Genomic DNA, 19229 nt, shown 5'->3' with positions numbered 1-19229 from the left:
AATTCAAGTTGTCGTAGAGCAACGATGGGCGCGTTCTAGTGAAACATCTATTAGTGCAATCTTTTATTGAAATTTTCGAAATGCTCGTATTTGCTGGTGCTTCTTTCTCCATTTGGATATATTTGAAGACAATCCATTTCACATCTGTTTTTTGTATTGAAAAAAATTAAATAACAACTGAGAAAAACAACTCAGCCCAAGACCTATAATTCAAAACTCACAGCTTACCTGATCATGCACTGGCTTGTGACGTCATGACCAAGATAGGCTTAGGCTTGACAAGACTTCAAAATTGTTTACAGATCTGCCAGGTGTGAAAAGTGACAACTAATGAGAACGAAATTGTACTTGATATTAAATTTGTGCTTCATTTCAGATGAAATTTCGGTTTGTTTAATAATAAACTGTTTGTGCTAATTTGACCCGTGTAGTGATTCATGTCTTTCATTAAACTTGGTCAACTGCTTCCATCTTTTCATGTATTTTTATCAATTAGTAATTACAACCAATATAGTTTAAAGATCGTGAGTTCTATGATATCCATCTGTAATCATTTTAACTGGTTTCCGAACCACATTCATTGTTGTGATCAGGCGTGGCTTGGGTGAAAGACAGTATTGTTGACAACAAAATATTTGCAAATAAGGGTTCGCTGATTTCCGATATACATGCCCTTTGTTTTGATTTCACTGGGGAGTTGATGCAATATGAGAAACATGCTCAATGTCATTGTAGGAATTTATTGCTGAGCCATTTCTTGAATATGATTCAGTTGATCGTAAATCTACATCAGATAGTTTCCTTGAATCTGATTTTGCGTGTATGATTTTTTTTCAATACAAAGGATTTGGATTGTATTGGTGTGCTGTCTTTTTTTAAAGATCACGATGTGTGTGCTGAATCACGCTTTTTTCGGCTTTTTCATGTCAGTGAGAAGTCAAATTAAATTGGTGATTTTAGTCACGCTGAAGTACTGAAAGGAGCGAAAATTATAGTAGTTTTAAGAATGTTTTTTTTTCAATCTACATTTTTAAGTGGAGTCAGAAATTGGTGTTTTAACAAGTTTTCGGAGAGGGAGTTTTTTTTCAAGCGCGTCAATTTGATTTCTGTTTTCAGAGTTTCTTTTCCTTAAGTGCTTTTAGTATAATATACATGTGTTCTAATTGCGCCTAGTTGAAATTGCTAGAATTCATCAAGGGGCAACTGAAACTTTTATGACCTGAACACTTTTTTTGTCAAATAAAATAAGAGAATATTTGATTTCGCCCCTTTCAAAAGTATTTTTGTGTTGTCATCAATGACAGGTGTCATTGATTGATAATGAGGCGCAAAAGAACCTTATTAATGGTCCGAGTTAATAGTTTTCATGACTTTAACACTACTTTTTCTCAAAGTTATTTTTTGATTTCTTTGTTGTACTTTTGTAATTTTTGTCGTCTTATCGTTTATTGTAATTTATAACAGGCCTTATAGGCTGCTAATAGGGGATATTTTAGTCGATTAATTCGTTTCTGTTCGAAGCTGATGCCTTCTATGACTTTGACATCAATTGCCTTCAAATATTATAGAGGTTTTGTTTTTTTGCGAGTTTGTTTTTAACTTTATTATGTTATTTCTTTGTCTCATTATTGACCATTTCCATTAGTTTCTAAAAGCTTCTTTGTTTAAAATCTTTTCAATTCATAGCTATTGCATTCTTTGACGTATGCGCTTCCCGTTTTTTTTAAAAAACTATTAGTGAATTTTTGAGTTTTGAAAGTGTTTATTGTATTTATTGCTGGCTTATCACTTAACCCATTAATGACAAATTTCATTAGTTGATAACGAGAAGCAATGGAATTTAATTAGTGGCCTGAGCTCTTTGAAGTCGTTTTTTGGTTTTGAGCATTTGTTTAAAACTAGATTCGATGTTTTAGTTTTGCTTTTTTGTTCTTGTGGTAAAATTGCTTAATCGTAATGGTGTCAAACTAATCTCTCTATTGGACATTTAAAACGGCTTATTTTTGTCAAGTCAAAGCTAATTCAATACTTTGGATTGTTATTCAGGACTTGTCCTGCTATGTTTTTCAGTTTCAGCTCTAATATATGTCTTATTTTCGTCTTTCGACATATATGAAACGCTGCCAATATCTAATTCATATTTAATAAAAGTTGTTATTTCCATCGCGAAGTTATCAAACTCACACCCTAAGTGGTTTTGCTCAATAGCTTTTTTCATTACAACCGTCAGTGAGTGGGTGCATATATTTTTACAACCTCTAAGCGCAAGTGCCATATTTTAACATTATGATTTACTACGTAATGGCACGTGCTCTTTAACTGGGATGTGCTTAACGTACTGGGGCACAAGAGAAAATGATCCTAAAAGCCAAATGAGAAGTGCGCTGAATTGTTTCCACTCGTTGTAATTTTTTCCTCTTAAAATTTTATTAGTGGTTATAGTGGTATATAATAATCTCTAATGACGTCATTTAAAGCCCCCTTTAGTGAGTTTAGTCCCCCGCACTGAAGCAGGCTGCAATAGAGTCGAGCTCCCACTAGTCGTTCGAGAGCAATTCTTTCTACGTTAGTCGGTTTTATTTTCAAATATGTTGAACAGTTTTTCTCTAACTAATCAAAACCAATTTTCTGCCTTTATTTTGAAAACAGTTTAATTATTTTGAAAACCTTCAGAAGGGGACATCGCCCCAATACGGTTTTTCCCCAGTTAGTGTTTTTGGTGCAATGTATTTTGACATCTAAATCGACTATCCTGGATTACTGCTGGAGAGAATTTACATTGCTACTTGGGCCCCGTACACTATCCTGAACAAACTATAACAGATTTGTTTGCAATGAATTGTCTGATAATGCATTATTCTTCACAAACAGTAAACTTTGTTTATTTTTTAATTTGTCTAGACGCTTCTCATTAACGTGAAGATTATGTGTAATCCAGTAAACTGTTTTTGTATTTTGTAAAAAGATGCAAATTTGCAAAGACAAGCCTGTAAATGCTACTATGTTCTCAGGGCACAATGCTAGCAAGCGGTACTGCTGACGAACTGGTGAGTCAAGGATACGATGTAGGTGACATTGTGAGAACTGTCAACGAAGATGACATTATGACCTCTCAGGGACAGAGGTCTGTGCTACCTCCCACTGTCGACGTAGAAGACAACATCAGTATTTCAAGACATTCATTTGTGACCAGTGAAGTAGGTTGTTTTTTTTTAAAAAATCTGAAAATATATCAAGCTTGCAGATTTTGATTGGCCGTTAAGTATAGAAAATGAAAAATTTAGCAGGCAGTAAAATTCGGTTGAGTTACTTGACAGTACCACATTTTAACTTCCCAGCTGGCTCTATACAGCACAATAAAATTAGGAGTTTAGCTCAGCAGAAATCATCACTCCTTTTGACCCTGTCCTGCCCCGTTGAAAAACTTGCAAAAAACATCGATATAAATAGCCCTGCCCCTTTGAAAAACTCGATATAAATAGCATTAAAAGAATACATTAGTTAATCGAATCTATTTTGGCCCCCCTGGTTTTTAATACCCCCATTCGTCACAAATTTTGTCTTGTTATATAAAACATTGCTGTGTAAAAAAATGGCACCTTCGCAGGGGATGGGGTGTAAAAGTAACAGGGGGACGAAACTGGAACCAGGCCTCTAGTTTTAGGGGATACCACAGCATGTAAATGAAAATAAGTGCGTGCGTGTTTTTAGGTTACTAGCTGCCACGGTAAAAATCAAAAGCAACACTAATTAGTAGCCGTGAAGCAATAGCCGAGATCATTAGTTTCAAAAAATAGACACCCGAAAATTTTATTTTCTTGCAAGGCCCCAATTAATCATATTTAATCCCTACATTTTTTATCTGCTGGAATTCTTTCTCGAATCCTTCTTTTAGATGTTAATTTCATTTGGATTTTTATATATATTCAAGTTTCTAACGACATCTGCGATAATTTTATTCTACCGATATCTGCATTGCTTCGTTTACTACTAAATTTTCGTTAAAAATGTTTACGCAATTGTTGCAAACCAATATACGGATCTTTTTTGCTAGAAATTCTAATTATCACTGTTGCTTATATGTGGACAAAAAAAACGAAAAATTTTTGGCGTTTTTTTTGTCATTGAATTTTTTCCAATTTTTTTTCCATTTTCAGAGCTTTTCAAACACTTTCACAATAATCTTTGTTTTAAAGAAAAGCATATATTTTGCACAACTAATAAACTTGAGCGATCATTTTTCCGATATTATAATACCTGATGTGCACAGTGTTCCAAAATTGACTATAAGCGTGTCTGAGGTAAAGGACATGAAAAAAATACCCTCCTCCTTTTTAAAACTTTTTTATCGCAGTTTCCGAGGTGAGAAATTGTTAAAAAAAAAGATTTTTTTAAACATTTTTAGTTTATTTTATTTTTGAGGAAATTTTGAATATCAACAATTCCTTCTAGTGGGAATCGAAATTTGGTTGAATTTTTTCCAAATTTTTCATGGTGAAGTCATTTTTAAAACTGACTTGGTTCTTTAAGCATACAATACCTTTTTCCAGCGGATACTTCCGGCGTCAAAAATGAAATTTAAAAACTTTTTTTTCATTTTTGACTTGTCTCTAAGCATGCTAGTTTTTTTTAAATCTTGTCTACATACCTCTGGGTAATTTTCAGCTCCTTGTTCAACAATCGGTTACTATTCGCAATTTTTGAAAACTTTGATGAAATGGTTTACTTAAAAAAAGAAAATTAAGAAAAATTAATAACGGATTCTTCTAATGGGCAATAGAGTTTTTGGTAGTTTAGAAGTTTCCAGTTCTTTTTCGGGGCTAATTGTCTCAAAACAAAAAAAGTTTTCCTGTGGACAAACTTTTCAGCAGCTCATTCTGGTAATATCCAACTAAGTTATTGCATGCTTAAATGAAGCTGTCATATGAACAAAACTTTGTTATTTTTGAAGATTACCTCAAGTCTTAACATTTCCATTACGTTTTCAGCAATACTATGCCTGCTGAACTGTTAACAAAACCTTCAGTATTAATGATCAGGTGTGCTCTCCGCTTTATTGTATTAAATTTTACAAAAAATCACGCTTATCTTCTCTGATTGAGGACAACAAGGGTAATTTGACATCTTCGAGGAATTGGAGGTTTTTTAAGACTCTGAGCCTTTAAATGGAGTAAAGATATCTACCCTTTTCTGCCTGCTATTTCAAGGACTAATTGATCAAGCTGTTGCAAGCAGGGGGGCAATTTCCACACATTAATCTTTTTCTCACTCTTCAATCCTTTTGCGATCTTTTTGTTCACATGTATTGAAATTATTTATTTTTTGTTAAAAAAAACTTAAACAAGAAAATTGTGAGGCAGCTTAGATTTAAGTCTCAATTCATGATGTTGCTACGGGCCGTTGATTTGTTTCCAGAATTCTTGGGTTTTTAGAGAGTTAGTCACGCCTGTTTCCAAGGTTCCATTCACTAAAAACTATAATGGAATCGATTTAAATATCCCATTTTCTACGGCAATAGAATGGTTTTTTTTGTACAGGCTTTTGGTGCATTATCAGTGCAAATGAATTGGTTCAATTTTTAAAGTTTTATTCGAGGTGTTTAACATTTTTTGAGGATTTTAATTTCTGTGAGATCTGAACTGACTGTTTAAGCGGCCTACGGTTGACAATGAGTTGTACCTTCGAAGAAGTGAGAGCTTTGCCAGTGGACCTGAACAGTTAGTTCGACAGCGGATTGGTGGAGCGATTAAGGGTGGACGCAGGTCGTCTGTGATTGGTGGATCGGGCCGAGAAGGAAGTATCTATGAAGGTGGAAAGTCGCGAGCCACTTCAGTGACATCGATGCCAGCGATTCCGGCTGATATTCCAGTCAAAAGCCCACTTGGAGAGGTAACTTTAATCCTGTACCATAAAATTTTTGGGATCGTTCTTGTGGTGGGCGTTCTAAGGGTGCATCATAAAATTAACTCGACCCCTTTGTAGCCAGACAGTCTGTAATGGGTCTGTAGCACTGCAGCTCCCACCACCAAATTGTCCCCTAATTTTCGGTCTACATTTTGCACGATATTTAATAAATAAGAGAGATAGAATAACTAGCTAACCTCCACCGTCACATGTTACAAGAGTCGATATAGGATTTTTTCTGGTTATACACGCGCTGTACCTTCCTTTCGCTCCACTAGGCCATTGTACCTTTATTACGTTGGTAAATTCTGGGTAACGATAATTGCTATTGTTCTCGGATATCAGTAATAGTAAAAGTAGAGGAAGTTCATGGAATTTTGTTTTTTACTGAAACAATTCTCATGACAGCTTCGAGCAAGAAAACAGTTGCGTAGTTGGGGACAGCCTGTAGTTCAACCCCGGGACCTGTCGCACTTAAAGCGACATTCATACCTCTAGACCACTTTTCCTTGAAAACTGGTAAATTTTGGGCAACGATAATTGAAATTAGTCTTACATATTCTTTACTTTTTACGGAAACCATACTCATGAGAGTTTTGAACTGGTCTAGTACACGTATATATAAGAATAAGAAGCATGGTCACGTGGTTGGGGACAGCCGGGGATTAACTCCGGGACCTGTAGCACCCTGAGCGAGAATCATTCCTCTAGACCACTTTCCAATGAAGTAGATAGTCAACAACTGATAATAATAATAGTGCTCTAAGTTATACGCTTTTAATAGCCGCCTCAGCTTCTCAGCCTGGGGTGCTGTCTTTTTTTGAAGATCTGTTCACACATTTTCATGATTTCTGAAGTCAAATTGGAGTAGTGATTTCGGTCACGCCGAAACAAGTGGAGCGAAAAAGCGAGTGGTTTTGCTGCGTGAAATGTTTTCGCTCTAAATTTGAAGTAGAGTGAGAAAACGGTGTTTGAACAAAAATTCGCTTTCTCGCTAGTGGTTTTTGTTCACATGCAGCAATTTCACTTTGATTTTTACTGTTTTTTCAATTTTTTGGATCGGATTTTTTTCTAAATTGTTTTCTCAATCCATTCATAGTCCATTCTAGGTCTAGTTTTCTGTTTGGGCAATGAAAAGCTTTGAATAGTACGTCAGGACTTGTCCTGCTATGTTTTTGTACTTCGTCAAATAAAAATTTTTCGCTTTACCTCATTTTGCCGCCTTTTCGACATTTCGCGTGAAATCTTTTTGACTTCTCTTGGCTAGTTGCACTCTTCTCACTTTCTGCTAAAAGTGTTTTTAGATAGTAGTTGCTCAGCAAAGCAATCCAAAATGAACAGAGTCGGTATCAGAAAAACGAAATCAGAATTAGAAACGGGATAAAGCCCGATTTTAGATGCCCGTTACTCGAACTTTGTTCATACTTACTATCTCTAATGCTTATTGGTGTTGATACTAGACCCTGTGTGGTCTCTCTGCGAAACAGGAGCATGTTCAGCTCCAAATTGACATCAAAATATTTCGCACTTTAAAACTGTTTGTACAAAAATCATTTTTCACTAGTTTTTCTCTTCTTTCAATCCCATTCTTGGTTATGGGAATCAACGGCAGCTATTATTCGACAATCTGCCGGGTATGTTTTTAAATTGTGTTATGCAGACAGTTTTTTTTAACTAATTTCTCAAAAAAATCAATACTCCTGAAAAATGAAACTGTCGCTGGCATCTATTACAATTTTAAATTTTCCTTTGGGGACAGCCCGGGATTTAACCTAGGATTTCTCAAACCCTAATGAAAAATCAAACTACCAGACCTGTGTCGTGGCATGGCCCTTGCGCTTCGATATTTGTGACAGCAAGTGTAGTACAAGTTAACTGATTTTTTTTTACTGGAACATGATCATGAGAACTTTGAGCTACTCGGGTACACATATTTAGATTAGAAATAGTAGCTCCAAATTGTAGCACAATTGATAATCATAGTAATCCGATTTATAAGTTTTTTAAAATCCGTTTTGCAGACTGTTTTTGCAGACAAATAGTTTCTCAACAAATGCAATAACCCTGAGAATATTGAATTGTTAGGACCAATTATTTCATTTACCCCGAGTTGGGGACATCCGGGGATTGAACCAAGGACCTCTCGCACCCTAATTTAGAACCATACCACTAGACCGCTATACCAAAATGATCGTTGTCAACAATTGATAATCATAGTGCTCCAATTTATGTTTTTTAATAATCTGTTTAGCGGACTGTTTTTCAAATATTTTCTCAGAAATGCAATAATACTGAGGATATGGAATTGTTGGGACCAATTAATTCAGTTATTCCGAGTTGGGGACCACCATTGATTGAACCCGTGACCTCTAGCTTCCAAAGTGAGAATCTTACCCCCCCCCCCCCCCCGTAGAGCACTATCCCATGAAGATGGTTGTCAACAATTGATAATCATAGTACTCCAATATATAAGTTTTTTTATCATCTGTGTTGCATACAGTTTTTCGTATAATTTCTCAAAAATATGCAATAAGAATATGGAATAGTTGGGACAAATTAGTTAACTTATCCGGCGCTGGGGACAGCCGGGGGCTGAACCCGGGACCGCACCCTAATCTAGAATCATACCACTAGACTACTGTCCCATAAAGATATTTGTCAACAATTGATAATCATAGTGCTCCAATTTCTATATTTTTATAATCTGTTTTGCAGACTGTTTTCAAATAATTTCTCGAAAAATGCAATATTAATGAGGATATGGAATCGTTGGGACCGATTAATTCAATTATCCCGAGTTGGAGACAGCTATTGATTGAACCCGTAACCTCTCGCTCCCAAAGCGAGGATCTTACCTCTAGAGCACTATCCCATGAAGATGGTTGTCAACAATTGATAATCAGTGTGCTCCATTTTACAAGTTTTTTTATCATCTGTGGTGCATACTGTTTTTCATAAAATTTCTGAAAAAAGCAATAAGAATATGGAATTGTTGGGACAAATTAATTTCGTTATCCGGCGTTGGGGACAGCCAGGGAGTGAACCCGGGACCTCTCGGAACCTAAGCGAGAAGCATACCACTAGGCCACTGTCCGATAAAGATTGTTGTCAACAATTGATAATCATAGTGCTCCAATTTATATATTTTTTATAATTCTGTTTTGCATACTGTTTTTCAAATAATTTCTCAAAAAACGCCATATTACTGAGGTTATGGAATTTTTGGGACCGATTAATTCAATTATCCCGAGTTGGGACAGCCATTGATTGAACCCGTGACATCTTGCTCCCAAAGTGAGGGTCTTACCTCTAGAGCACTATCCCATGAAGATGGTTGTCAACAATTGATAATCAGTGTGCTCCAATTTACAAGTTTTTGAAATCATTTGTGGTGCCTACTGTTTTTCATTTAATTTCTGAAAAAAGCAATGAGAATATGGAATTGTTGGGGAAAATTAATTTCGTTATCCGGCGTTGGGGACAGCCAGGGATTGAACCCGCGACCTCTCGGATTCTAAGCGAGAATCATACCACTCGACCTCTCTCCCATAAAGATTGATAATTGATAATCATAGTGCTCCAATTTATATTTTTTTATCTGTTTTGCATACTGTTTTTCAAATAACTTCTCAAAAAATGCAATATTACTGAGGTTATGGAGTTATTGGGACCGATTAATTCGATTATCCCGAGCTGGAGACAGCCATTGATTGAACCCGTGACCTCTCGCTCCCAAAGCGAAAATCTTACCTCTAGAGCACTCTCTCATGCATATTGTTGTCAACAATTGATAATCAATGTGCTCCAATTTACAAGTTTTTTTAATCATCTGTGGTGCGTACTGTTTTTCATATAATTTCTGAAAAAAGCAAGAAGAATATGGAAATGTTGGGACAAATTAATTGCGTTATCCGGCTTTGGTGACAGCCAGGGAATGAACCCGGGACCTCTCGGAACCTAAGCGAGAATCATACCACTCGACCACTGTCCCAGAAAGATTGTTGTCAACAATTGATAATCATAGTGCTGCAATTTATATTTTTTTATTATCTGTTTTGCATACTGTTTTTCAAGTAACTTCCCAAAAAATGCAATATTACTGAGGTTATGGAGTTATTGGGACCGATTAATTCAATTATCCCGAGCTGGGGACAGCCATTGATTCAACCCGTGACATCTTGCTCCCAAAGCGAAAATCTTACCTCTAGAGCACTCTCTCATGCATATTGTTGTCAACAATTGATAATCAGTGTACTCCAATTTTTAAGTTTTTTTTCATCTGTGGTGCATACTGTTTTTCATATAATTTCTGAAAAAAGCAAGAAGAATATGGAATTGTTGGGACAAATTAATTTGGTTATCCGGCGTTGGTGACAGCCAGGGATTGAACCCGGGACCTCTCGGAACCTAAGCAAGAATCATACCACTCGACCTCTCTCCCATAAAGATTGATAATTAATAATCATAGTGCTTCAATTTATATTTTTTTAATAATCTGTTTTGCATACTATTTTTCAAATAATTTCTCAAAAAATGCAATATTACTCAGGATATGGAATTGTTGGGACCGATTATTTCAATTATCCCGAGTTGGGAACAGCCATTGATTCAACCCGTGACATCTTGCTCCCAAAGCGAAAATGTGACCTCTAGAGCACTCTCTCATGCATATTGTAGTCAACAATTGATAATCAGTGTACTCCAATTTTTAAGTTTTTTATCATCTGTGGTGCATACTGTTTTTCATATAATTTCTGAAAAAAGCAAGAAGAATATGGAATTGTTGGGACAAATTAATTTGGTTATCCGGCGTTGGTGACAGCCAGGGATTGAACCCGGGACCTCTCGGAACCTAAGCGAGAATCATACCACTCGACCACTGTCCCAGAAAGATTGTTGTCAACAATTGATAATCATAGTGCTCCAATTTATATTTTTTTATAATCTGTTTTGCAGAATGTTTTTCAAATAATTTTTCGAAAAATGCAATATTAATGAGGATATGGAATCGTTGGGACCGTTTAATTCATTATCCCGAGTTGGGGACAGCCATTGATTGAACTCGTGACATCTCGCTTCCAAAGCGCGAATCTTACCTCCAGAGCACTATCCCATGAAGATAGTTGTCAACAATTGATAATCATAGCATTCAAATTTATAAGTTTTTTGTCATCTGTGGTGCATACTGTTTTTCATATAATTTCTCAAAAATTTGCAATAATATGGAATTGTTGGGATAAATTAATTCAGTTATCCGGCGTTGGGGAGAGCCGGGGATTGGACCCGGGACCTCTCGGAACCTAAGCAAGAATCATACCAATCGACCTCTCTCCCATAAAGATTGATAATTAATAATCATAGTGCTTCAATTTATATTTTTTTAATAATCTGTTTTGCATACTATTTTTCAAATAATTTCTCAAAAAATGCAATATTACTCAGGATATGGAATTGTTGGGACCGATTATTTCAATTATCCCGAGTTGGGAACAGCCATTGATTCAACCCGTGACATCTTGCTCCCAAAGCGAAAATGTTACCTCTAGAGCACTCTCTCATGCATATTGTAGTCAACAATTGATAATCAGTGTACTCCAATTTTTAAGTTTTTTATCATCTGTGGTGCATACTGTTTTTCATATAATTTCTGAAAAAAGCAAGAAGAATATGGAATTGTTGGGACAAATTAATTTGGTTATCCGGCGTTGGTGACAGCCAGGGATTGAACCCGGGACCTCTCGGAACCTAAGCGAGAATCATACCACTCGACCACTGTCCCAGAAAGATTGTTGTCAACAATTGATAATCATAGTGCTCCAATTTATATTTTTTTATAATCTGTTTTGCAGAATGTTTTTCAAATAATTTTTCGAAAAATGCAATATTAATGAGGATATGGAATCGTTGGGACCGTTTAATTCATTATCCCGAGTTGGGGACAGCCATTGATTGAACTCGTGACATCTCGCTTCCAAAGCGCGAATCTTACCTCCAGAGCACTATCCCATGAAGATAGTTGTCAACAATTGATAATCATAGCATTCAAATTTATAAGTTTTTTGTCATCTGTGGTGCATACTGTTTTTCATATAATTTCTCAAAAATTTGCAATAATATGGAATTGTTGGGATAAATTAATTCAGTTATCCGGCGTTGGGGAGAGCCGGGGATTGGACCCGGGACCTCTCGCATCCTAAGCGAAAAGCTTACCACTAGACCACTGTCCCATAAAGATTGTTGTCAACAACTGATAATCATAGTGCTCCAATTTATATTTTTTATAATCTGTTTTCCAGACGGTTTTTCAAATAATTTCTCAAAAAATGCAATATTACTGAGGTTTTGTAGTTTTGGGACCGATTACTTCAATTATCCCGAGCTGGGGACAGGCATTGATTGGAGCCAGTGTGCTCCAATTTACAAGTTTTTTTAATCATATGTGGTGCATACTGTTTTTCATATAATTTCTGAAAAAAAACAATAAGAGTATGGAATTGTGGGTACAAATTAATTTCGTTATCCGGCGTTGAGGACAGCAAGGGATTGATCCCGGGACCTCTCGGAACTTAATCGAGAATCATACCACTCGACCTCTCTCCCATAAAGATTGATAATTAATAATCATAGTGCTCCAATTTATATTTTTTTATAATCTGTTTTGCATACTATTTGTCAAATAATTTCTCAAAAAATGCAATATTAGTCAGGATATGGAATTGTTGGGACCGATTATTTCAATTATCCCGAGTTGGGGACAGCCATTGATTGAAAACGTGACATCTCGCTCCCAAAGCGAGAATCTTACCTCTAGAGCACTCTCTCATGCATATTGTTGTCAACAATTTTTGGGACAAATTATTTGAATAATCCACAGTTGGTACAGCCAGGGATTGAACCGGGGACTTCTCGGAACCTAAGCGAGAATAGTACCACTCGACCTCTGTCCCATAAAAATTGAGAATCATAGTGCTCCAATTTATATTTTTTTATAATCTGTTTTGCAGACTGTTTTTCAAATAATTTCTCAAAAAATGAAATTTTACTCAGGATATGGAATTGTTGGGATCGGTTAATTCAATTATCCCGAGTTTGGGACAGCCACTGATTGAACCCGTGACCTCTCGCTCCCAAAGCGAGAATCTTACCTCCTGAGCACTATCCCATGAAGATAGTTGTCAACAATTGATAATCATAGTATTCAAATTTATAAGTTTTTTGTCATCTGTGGTGCATACTGTTTTTATTGTAATTTCTCAAAAATATGCATAAATATGGAATTGTTGGGATAAATTAATTCAGTTTTCCGGCGTTGGGGAGAGCCGGGGATTGGACCCGTGACCTCTCGCATCCTAAGCGAAAAGCTTACCACTAGACCACTGTCCCATAAAGATTGTTGTCAACAATTGATAATCATAGTGCTCCAATTGATATTTTTCATAATCTGTTTTCCAGACGGTTTTTCAAATAATTTCTCAAAAAATGCAATATTACTGAGGTTATGGAGTTTTGGGACCGATTAATTCAATTATCCCGAGCTGGGGACAGCCATTGATTGAACCCGTGACCTCTTGCTCCCAAAGCGAGAGTCTTACCTCTAAAGCACTATCCCATGAAGATGGTTGTCAACGATTGATAATCAGTTGCTCCAATTTACAAGTCTTTTTGTCATCTGTGGTGCATACTGTTTTTCATATAATTTCTGAAAAAGCAATAAGAATATGGAATTGTTGGGACAAATTAATTTCGTTATCCGGCGTTGGGGACAGCCAGAGACTGAACCCGGGACCTCTCGGAACCTAAGCGAGAATCATACCACTCGACGTCTCTCCCATAAAGATTGATAATTGATAATCATATTGCTCCAATTTAAATTTTTTTATAATCTGTTTTGCAGAATGTTTTTCAAATAATTTCTCGAAAAATGCAATATTAATAAGCATATGGAATCGTTGGGACCAATTAATTCAATTACCCCGAGTTGGGGACAGCCATTGATTGAACCAGTGACATCTCGCTTCCAAAGCGAGAATCTTACCTCCAGAGCACTATCCCATGAAGATAGTTGTCAACAATTGATAATCATAGTACTCCAATTTATAAGTTTTTTATCATCTGTGGTGCATACTGTTTTTCATTTAATTTTTCAAAAAAAAATGCAATATTCCTGAGAATTTGAAATTGTAGGGACAAATTGTTTCAATTATCCCGCGTTGGGGACAGTCGGGGTGTGAACCCGTGGCCTCTCGCACCCAACGCGATAACCTTGGCGCTAGACCGCTCACCTTCCGATAAAGATGGTTGTCCACAATTGATACTCATAGTGCTCCAATTTGTATTTTTTTGTAGTCTGTTTCGCGGACTGTTTTTCAAATAATTTCTCAAAAAATTCAATATTACTGAGGATATGGAATTGTTGGGACCGATTAATTCAATTATCGCGAGTTGGAGATAGCCGTTGGTTGATACCGAGACCTCTCGCTTTCAAAGCGAGAATCATACCTCTAGAGCACTATCCCATGAAGATGGCTGTCAACAATTGAAAATCATAGTACTTCATTTTATAGGTTTTTTAATCATCTGTGGTGCATACTGTTTTTCATTTAATTTCTCAAAAAAATGCAATAATCCTGAGAATATGAAATTGTTGGGACAAATTATTTCAATTATCCCGCGTTGGGGACAGTCGGGGTGTGAACCCGTGGCCTCTCGCACCCAATGCGATAACCATGCCACTAGACGGCTCAGCTTTCAGTAAAGATGGTTGTTAACAATTGATAATCTTAGTGCTCCAATTTATTTTTTTTCTAATCTTGTTTGCAGACTGTTTTTCAAATAATTTCTCAAAAATGCAACATTACTCAGGATATAGAATTGTTGGGACCGATTAATTCAATTATCCCGAGTTTGGGACAGCCATTGATTTAACCCGTGAATTCTCGCTCCCAAAGCGAGAAGCTTACCTCTAGAGCACTATCCCATGAAGATGCCAGCCAACAATTGATAATCATAGTACTCCATTTTATAGATTTTTTAATCATCTGTGGTGCATACTGTTTTTCATTTAATTTCTCAAAAAATGAAATTTTACTCAGGATATGGAATTGTTGGGATCGGTTAATTCAATTATCCCGAGTTTGGGACAGCCACTGATTGAACCCGTGACCTCTCGCTCCCAAAGCGAGAATCTTACCTCCTGAGCACTATCCCATGAAGATAGTTGTCAACAATTGATAATCATAGTTTTCAAATTTATAAGTTTTTTGTCATCTGTGGTGCATACTGTTTTTATTGTAATTTCTCAAAAATATGCAAAAATATGGAATTGTTGGGATAAATTAATTCAGTTATCCGGCGTTGGGGAGAGCCGGGGATTGGACCCGTGACCTCTCGCATCCTAAGCGAAAAGCTTACCACTAGACCACTGTCCCATAAAGATTGTTGTCAACAATTGATAATCATAGTGCTCCAATTGATATTTTTCATAATCTGTTTTCCAGACGGTTTTTCAAATAATTTCTCAAAAAATGCAATATTACTGAGGTTATGGAGTTTTGGGACCGATTAATTCAATTATCCCGAGCTGGGGACAGCCATTGATTGAACCCGTGACCTCTTGCTCCCAAAGCGAGAGTCTTACCTCTAAAGCACTATCCCATTAAGATGGTTGTCAACGATTGATAATCCGTTGCTCCAATTTACAAGTCTTTTTGTCATCTGTGGTGCATACTGTTTTTCATATAATTTCTGAAAAAGCAATAAGAATATGGAATTGTTGGGACAAATTAATTTCGTTATCCGGCGTTGGGGACAGCCAGAGACTGAACCCGGGACCTCTCGGAACCTAAGCGAGAATCATACCTCTCGACGTCTCTCCCATAAAGATTGATAATTGATAATCATATTGCTCCAATTTAAATTTTTTTATAATCTGTTTTGCAGAATGTTTTTCAAATAATTTCTCGAAAAATGCAATATTGATAAGCATATGGAATCGTTGGGACCAATTAATTCAAATACCCCGAGTTGGGGACAGCCATTGATTGAACCAGTGACATCTCGCTTCCAAAGCGAGAATCTTACCTCCAGAGCACTATCCCATGAAGATAGTTGTCAACAATTGATAATCATAGTACTCCAATTTATAAGTTTTTTATCATCTGTGGTGCATACTGTTTTTCATTTAATTTTTCAAAAAAAAATGCAATATTCCTGAGAATTTGAAATTGTAGGGATAAATTAATTCAAGTATCCCGCGTTGGGGATAGTCGGGGAGTGAACCAGTGACCTCTCGCACCCAAAGCGAGAAGCATGACATTAGACCGCTCACCTTCCGATAAAGATGGTTGTCCACAATTGATACTCATAGTGCTCCAATTTGTATTTTTTTGTAGTCTGTTTCGCGGACTGTTTTTCAAATAATTTCTCAAAAAATTCAATATTACTGAGGATATGGAATTGTTGGGACCGATTAATTCAATTATCGCGAGTTGGAGATAGCCGTTGGTTGATCCCGAGACCTCTCGCTTTCAAAGCGAGAATCATACCTCTAGAGCACTATCTCATGAAGATGGCTGTCAACAATTGAAAATCATAGTACTTCATTTTATAGGTTTTTAATCATCTGTGGTGCATACTGTTTTTCATTTAATTTCTCAAAAAAATGCAATAATCCTGAGAATATGAAATTGTTGGGACAAATTATTTCAATTATCCCGCGTTGGGGACAGTCGGGGTGTGAACCCGTGGCCTCTCGCACCCAATGCGATAACCATGCCACTAGACGGCTCAGCTTTCAGTAAAGATGGTTGTTAACAATTGATAATCTTAGTGCTCCAATTTATTTTTTTTCTAATCTTGTTTGCAGACTATTTTTCAAATAATTTCTCAAAAATGCAACATTACTCAGGATATAGAATTGTTGGGACCGATTAATTCAATTGTCCCGAGTTTGGGACAGCCATTGATTTAACCCGTGAATTCTCGCTCCCAAAGCGAGAAGCTTACCTCTAGAGCACTATCCCATGAAGATGCCAGCCAACAATTGATAATCATAGTACTCCATTTTATAGGTTTTTTAATCATCTGTGGTGCATACTGTTTTTCATTTAATTTCTCAAAAAAATGCAATTTTCCTGAGAATATGAAATTGTTGGGACCAATTGTTTCAATTATCCCGCGTTGGGGACAGTCGGGGTGTGAACCCGTGGCCTCTCGCACCCAATGCGATAACCATGCCACTAGACGGCTCAGCTTTCATTAAAGATGGTTGTTAACAATTGATAATCTTAGTGCTCCAATTTATTTTTTTTTCTAATCTTGTTTGCAGACTGTTTTTCAAATAATTTCTCAAAAATGCAACATTACTCAGGATATGGAATTGTTGGGACCGATTAATTCAATTATCCCGAGTTTGGGACAGCCATTGATTTAACCCGTGAATTCTCGCTCCCAAAGCGAGAAGCTTATCTCTAGAGCACTATCCCATGAAGATGCCAGTCAACAATTGATAATCATAGTACTCCATTTTATAGGTTTTTTAATCATCTGTGGTGCATGCTGTTTTTCATTTAATTTCTCAGAAAAATGCAATATTCCTGAGAATATGAAATTGTTGGGACCAATTGTTTCAATTATCCCGCGTGAACCCGTGGCCTCTCGCACCCAACGCGATAACCATGACGCTAGACCGCTCACCTTCCGATAAAGATGGTTGTCAACAATTGATACTCATAGTGCTCCAATTTGTATTTTTTTTGTAATCTGTTTTGCGGACTATTTTTCAAATAATTTCTCAAAAAATGCAATATTACTCAGGATATGGAATTGTTGGGACCGATTAATTCATTTATCGCGAGTTCGGGACAGCCATTGATTGACCCCGTGACCTCTCGCTTCCAAAGCGAGAATCTTACCTCTAGATCACTATCCTTTGAAGATGGCTGTCAACAATTGATAATCATAGTACTCCAATTTATAAGTTTTTTAATAATCTGTGGTGCATGCTGTTTTTCATTTAATTTCTCAGAAAAATGCAATATTCCTGAGAATATGAAATTGTTGGGACCTATTGTTTCAATTATCCCGCGTTGGGGACAGTCGGGGAGTGAACCCGTGGCCTCTCGCACCCAACGCGATAACCATGACGCTAGACCGCTCACCTTCCAATAAGGATGGTTGTCAACATTTGATGATCGTAGTGCTCCAATTTATTTTTTTTTTCTAATCTGGTTTGCAGACTGTTTTTCAAATAATTTCTCAAAAAAATGCAACATTACTCAGGATATGGAATTGTTGGGACCGATTAAATCAATTATCCCGAGTTTGGGACAGCCATTGATTGAACGCTTGAACTCTTGCTCCCAAAGCGAGAAGCTTACCTCTAGAGCACTATCCCATGAAGATGGCAGTCAACAATTGATAATCTTAGTACTCCATTTTATAAGTTTTTTAATCATCTGTGGTGCATACTGTGTTTCATTTAATTTCTCAAAAAATGCAATATTCCTGAGAATATGAAATTGTTGGGACAAATTGTTTCAATTACCCCGCGTTGGGGACAGTCGGGGAGCGAACCCATGGCCTCTCGCACCCAACGCGATAACCATGACGCTAGACATCTCACCTTCCGATAAAGATGGTTGTGAACAATTGATACTCATAGTGCTCCAATTTATATTTTTTTCTAATCTGGTTTGCAGACTGTTTTTCAAATAATTTCTCAAAAAGTGCAAAATTACTCAGGATATGGAATTGTTGGGACCAATTAATTCATTTATCCCGAGTTTGGGACAGCCATTGATTGAACCCGTGAACTCTCGCTCCCAAAGCGAGAAGCTTACCTCTAGAGCACTATCCCATAAAGATGGCAGTCAACAATTGATAATCATAGTACTCCTTTTTATAGGTTTTTTAATCATCTGTGGTGCATACTGTTTTTCATTTAATTTCTCAAAAAAATGCAATATTCCTGAGAATATGAAATTGTTGGGACAAATTGTTTCAATTATCCCGCGTTGGGGACAGTCGGGGTGTGAACCCGTGGCCTCTCGCACCCAACGCGATAACCTTGGCGCTAGACCGCTCACCTTCCGATAAAGATGGTTGTCAACAATTGATACTCATTGTGCTCCAATTTGTATTTTTTTGTAATCTGTTTCGCGGACTGTTTTTCAGATAATTTCTCAAAAAATGCAGTATTACTTGGGATATGGGGTGGTTGGGACCGATTAATTCAATTATCCCGAGTTTGGGACAGCCAATGATTGAACCCGTGACCTCTCGCTCCCAAAGCGAGATTCTTACGTCTAGAGGACTATCCCATAAAG

At 36.8% G+C, this 19229-nt stretch overlaps 1 protein-coding gene across 1 annotated transcript in view; it reads left to right on the top strand.

Moving 5' to 3' along the window:
• The first annotated feature begins 3014 nt into the window (after nt 1–3014).
• The window catches only part of LOC142351599 (ATP-binding cassette sub-family C member 4-like), a 220811-nt gene continuing 204596 nt past the window's right edge, over nt 3015–19229 (top strand). Inside the window, exons 1-2 of the mRNA XM_075403735.1 lie at nt 3015–3197; nt 5653–5889. Of these exons, the coding sequence (XP_075259850.1) occupies nt 3018–3197; nt 5653–5889 (417 nt within the window). The 5' untranslated portion in view covers nt 3015–3017. The remainder of the gene's footprint in view (nt 3198–5652; nt 5890–19229) is intronic.

This window comes from Convolutriloba macropyga, chromosome 13, assembly GCF_964194025.1.
Source record: "Convolutriloba macropyga chromosome 13, txConMacr16.3, whole genome shotgun sequence".
NCBI classification, from domain to species: domain Eukaryota; kingdom Metazoa; phylum Xenacoelomorpha; order Acoela; family Convolutidae; genus Convolutriloba; species Convolutriloba macropyga.
The sequence above is the reverse complement of the archived record's forward strand: the minus strand, read 5'-3'. Positions and strand labels throughout refer to the sequence as shown.